General features: G+C 37.8%; 2 protein-coding genes across 2 annotated transcripts; both read left to right on the forward strand.

Annotated features, from left to right (window-relative positions):
- The first annotated feature begins 297 nt into the window (after positions 1–297).
- On the forward strand, positions 298–1,191 carry LOC133848302 (basic helix-loop-helix transcription factor scleraxis). Its single transcript, XM_062283799.1, has 3 exons — positions 298–584; positions 654–784; positions 853–1,191. Exons 1-3 carry the CDS (start codon positions 376–378, stop codon positions 984–986), a joined length of 474 nt encoding a protein of 157 aa, XP_062139783.1. The 5' UTR covers positions 298–375; the 3' UTR covers positions 987–1,191.
- Positions 1,192–1,296: 105 nt separating this feature from the next.
- On the forward strand, positions 1,297–4,627 carry LOC133848301 (augmin complex subunit dgt3). The gene is made up of 6 exons (XM_062283798.1): positions 1,297–1,466; positions 1,534–1,859; positions 1,922–2,287; positions 3,286–3,951; positions 4,015–4,192; positions 4,255–4,627. The coding sequence occupies exons 1-6, from the start codon at positions 1,449–1,451 to the stop codon at positions 4,417–4,419; spliced, it is 1,719 nt and encodes a 572-aa protein (XP_062139782.1). The 5' UTR covers positions 1,297–1,448; the 3' UTR covers positions 4,420–4,627.
- Positions 4,628–5,119: the final 492 nt, after the last annotated feature.

The following is a 5,119-nucleotide window of genomic DNA, read 5'->3' on the forward strand; positions in this document are numbered from 1 at the left end:
ATTCAAGCGGATGTGGGCAAAAAAAGATGATATTTTGTTTTGACAAGTGCGCACAAGAAGCATTGTGGATTTGTAATATAGTATTTTGTGAGTAGTTAATGCCTGTTCGCTGCCACCAAATGTGCTCAATGCTCGACTCAGTGTTTATGGTATGCACAAATTGTCGTCACTTACCAGTGATGATGAGTTAATTGCTTTAACAGCAGAAGATCATCATCATCATCATCATCATCATCATCATCATCATCGTCATCGGCATGGGGGAAGTTGAGCTACAAAACAGAACACTTCAAAAACTGACCACAAAGGTTGTTGTCAGTCGCTGCTCAGTCGCAGTCGCAGTTGCAGTCGCAGTCAGAGAAGGTCGAGATCGAGATGGATATTAATATTAAGAGCAATAATCTACCGCTCGACCAGTTGCCATCGTATTATTTCTCAGCGTTTGGTAACGTTGAAAATACCGAAGATAATCTTAGCGGAATCAGCGGAGATTCTCAAGATTCGTTCACTGGCAATTCTCGAAGCCGTGTTCCAGTTGCCCCCAGACAAAAGATTAATGCCCGTGAGCGCTATCGCACCTTTAAGTAAGTATAAACAACATGCAACAAAACAACTTACTTAAGAATATTTTTGTGGTTGTTGTACATTTGTAGTGTGAATGCAGCTTACGAAGCGTTGCGTGGCTTGATTCCCACAGAGCCCGTTAATCGCAAATTGTCAAAAATTGAAATCATCCGCTTGGCCAGCAGCTACATCACACATTTGCGCAACATTTTACATGCAGGTAAATTACAACACAATTTTCGTTGTCTACAGCAGCAGTTTGTTAATGTAATTTCCAACTTCTTACAGGCACAGATCGACAACCTTGTTTGACACACAAATGGGAAAATAATATGGAATGCGTAGACAATGAGAGTCGCTTTATAGAACGTGTTAGCATATGCACATTTTGTTTAAGGCCTCGACTTGCACTATCTAAATAACATTTATCGATAACAACAAAATTTTAAATTTCGATTCATCTTGCAATTGTCGGTTTATTTTTTGCGCCATTGTTAAGCGCCATCTGTGTGTCATTTTAATAACATTTAAACTCAACTGTTGTGGAGCAGCGGTGCGCCGCGCAGCTGATGTGCTAACCACTGCGACAACATGTATATTCAATCACTTATAAATTATTATTAATATTATAGTCTTAAGAAAATATATTTAAATTGTTTGTAGTGAAGTAAATGAATATATAGAATGTATTTTGAGTTTTTTAATTTTTAAAATACTGACTTGCGAGCAGTGTGTACACACTTTTTGCTGGTCCAATGTGGCTCTATGCATAGTACGGTCACTCTATTATTGTTGCTTGGTTTTGACGCCGCGGGTTTATTTTAATTGTGTGTGCGTGCGAAAATTCTTTGCTTTTTGATTTTAATTAAAATATATAAACTAATATGGGCGATTTACTGAACGTATGTACCTTATGCAATACATTTGAACATAATGTCAACTAATAGCAATTATTTGCATGTTTGCCAGAACTCGGAGATGCTTAAAAAGCTGGGATTCAACAACTCCAATCAATGGATCATTTACGATGAACAATTTGAAAAGTTTTTCAGCTTCTTGTTCGAGAATATTACGGATCGCAACATACTCACCGAGCAAGAATGCCTGGAGGCGAGTGAAATGCAACAAAGTGGCGACTGGTTGCACTCAGAGCGCCAATTGAAGTTGCAGCAACTGGAGTCTGAGAATCCGGGTTTATTGAAACATGGAGATGCAGATGTGGAAGCGCTGGTTGCCGAGATCGCTGTGATTGAGGAAGCCAGCAATGACTATTCAGCATTACTCGGCGATATGCAGTAAGCATTAAAAAATGAAATTTCTGTACAACTTCCAACACATTTCTGTTGTGTTCTTAAAGGGACACAAAACAGGATGTTGTCAATCAGTTGAGAGATCTAGAGTGCACCCACTCGGCCCTGCAGAATTCTTGTGGCGAAATTCTCAACAACTGTCTGGCCAAGGCGCGACAACTCGAAGAGCTGCAGCATGAGAATGCCCAGCTAAGTGACGAGGCCAAGAAAGCGTTTACCACATCTCAGATGCCGCCGTTGTTCATGCATCAGCAGCTCTTGGAGCAGTATTGCCTCAAGCACAGCTCATTCCAACAGTACTGCAGCCTTTTCATGAAGGATAACTTCAAAATACGCGAGTATACGGATTTCGAGCGAGATGGCGAGCGAAGCATGCAAAACACTATCTTAATGCTGGAGAGTCTTCAAAACTCGTAAGTCCTGAGACTAAATATGTCGATAAGTTTAACTGCTCACCCCTAAAAATAGCACATCTAGGTTCATTGCAATTCTAAGAAATTTGCAAAAAAACAGTATATAAAAGGATTAACTTAAATGCATTGCATCTAACTGCATCTTTCGTATTATTGCATCGGTTTCGTGACATCAGATTGTTAATTTTCAATATTATATGATCGTTGGAAATGTTTGCATATGTTTTAAGTAAAATACAGTGGAATGTCGATAAGTGCAACTCATTTAGTAAGATAGTTACGCGTAGAAGATCAATCAAGACCTATCAATGTATGAAAATCGCAAAATGATAATTTACTTAAATTCTTTCAACTGAAATGCATTGCATATACATATTTGCGAATTTCGAACTGTTACATAATTCTAGGTTTTAATTTATATATTACCAGACAACAGTTTTCTTTTAGAATTTTGATTTTCCTTAGAAAATGTTCAGTTTCATGCCCAACAGTTGTGTTAACTTCTAACTTTATTTACAATTTCATTACCAGAATTGTAAGCCTTTAGCAGAACTTACTATTATATTCTAATCTTTTCTATAGATGAACAACTATTGAAGATATAGCATTTCTTTGCCTTTCGGGTTTTCTTACTTCCAAGCTATCAGCAGTTTAGTTTATTGTTCAAATATTTTCGTGGTTTAGAATTCGAGTAATATAAGTTTTTCTATGATTTTTAATTTCGTCTACAACGAAAGAGATTCTGGATTTAAAAGTCTTCTTCACAGTAGCTTAAGGAAAATAAATATTATATTTATTAGTGCGTTTTCTCAACGTTATTGGAATCCATTTTACCAGTGTTTTTCTCTGTGTCAATGTTCGCCTGCTACTTCCCTGAAGTTTGTCTACAATCCGTTTTACATTAAAATTGCCAACTACTTGTAGATGTCATCAATAATATTTTGCCACCTTCGCATTTTGGTATTTCGATCAATTAAATTCACATTTTGAACTTGCAGCCTTCAACATTACTCGATTGCATACATTAAGGAGAAAGCGAAAGCAAAGGCCACCCAAGCAATGATCGATCACCTCGATTTGAACAAAATTCACTGCATTAGCCTGGTGGACATGGCGCGTGAGACGCACGACTTGCAAATGCTAAACGAGAACCATCTGAAGAACACCAACGAAATGCTGCTAAACGATCTCACCTTCCATGTGCATCAGCACGTTCAGCATCACATCGAACTTGTGCTCTACGAAAATTCAATACAGAAGCGAGAGCGAGCGCTGCAGCGCCGTGAAAATGTTAAACAAGCACAAGATCTCTTTTCGGATGCACTCTCGCATGCCGAACTCGTTTGGATAGCAATCCAATTGGACTTGGAGAAGAAAAGGAACTGCATCGACAGGTCCATTCAGCTGCATAGCCAGGCACAGGCGTGCTGTCAACGTGTGCAAACAATGCGCACCTTAAATACCAGTTTCAAAGGCATCGCGCCACAGTTTTTGTATCAACTCGCCAGTCAATTGTCGGCACACCTTGGTCAAAATGTCCGCTTCAATGAGGCGAAAACTTGCCTCTACGAGTACGAGAAGTTTGGCCGCCTTTTGGCTTATGCACTCCAAAGTATGTTGGCTAAAAAGTCACAATTGTATATACGCGAGCAGCTGGCTGATCTGTAAGTAAACTCATTTGCAAATTTTCCAATTTCTATCATTGATATACACATATGATTTTATAGTACACATTTGGAGCAATCACTTCGGCCTTTTGTTTTCGATTCGCCAATCGAACAGCCCTTGTTTGAGAACGTTGAACACTTGTGCAGCAAGTTCAATGCCATTCGGCAGATGCAGCATTTCGAAGAGTCCCTAAATCGTATGAGAACTCAATTCAAGGAATCAATAATAGATCGTATGGTAAGCACTTATAATAAGTCCATTCAATTGGCCATTTATCATGTGGAAACACTTTCACACAGGAAAAAGAGAAACTTTGGCGTTACAGTCAGCTTTTGTGGATATGGTTTCTGACAGAGCCGCAACGCATGCAACATGCAATTGATGAGGTTAAGAAGTGCTCCGCTAATATTCCAGCTCTCACTGGCAATATGTTCCGTCATGGAGGCCTTCTGCAACGGAAATGAATCGACTTCTTAATACTTAAATTATGCAAATTATTTTTGGTAATGTAATTACAACTGAAACTTCTTTAATTCGATGTTATTATATATTTGAATACAATTCGATTTGCTGTTAAATAGTTGATAGTCATGAGGAAATTGTTAGAGTTAGAGTGAAGAGCAACAAAGAATTTCTTCCGCGCTCTACTATATATTGTTTATATTATAAGATGGAATTTATACTTTATGAAATCGGAGATTCACAATTTACTGTCCAGAAGAAGGTACGCAAATCAAAGGTAAAGAATAAAGTATACAATAAATCTATTAAAAACAAAAAATTTACCTATTTATTATGTATGAAATAGTTTTCCAGTTTTCACGAATGATGATTGCGTCATTTTCACCATGTTTGTTATTTCGATTGCAAGCCAATTGTTTTCGCAAGCACGACCCCAAGTGACCATGAGGCAAATTTAAAGGCGCAATTGAAAAATAAAAAAAAAAAAAAATGGTTTGGACAACAAAAGACTTTCGTGCCTTTGACATTTTAAATAAACACAATGACCATTTGCTTGGCTTCGCAACTTAGCCCCAAAATTCATCGACTTCAACTCAGAGACTCGGTGAGTGAGTATTATAAATTAAATATCTATTCAGTTAGGTATGATTAATATAGCAATTGTTAGTCTGTCCGCTTGTCCTATATTTTATGGACTTAAAA

The sequence above is a fragment of the Drosophila sulfurigaster genome, chromosome X (genome assembly GCF_023558435.1).
Source record: "Drosophila sulfurigaster albostrigata strain 15112-1811.04 chromosome X, ASM2355843v2, whole genome shotgun sequence".
Taxonomy (NCBI): domain Eukaryota; kingdom Metazoa; phylum Arthropoda; class Insecta; order Diptera; family Drosophilidae; genus Drosophila; species Drosophila sulfurigaster.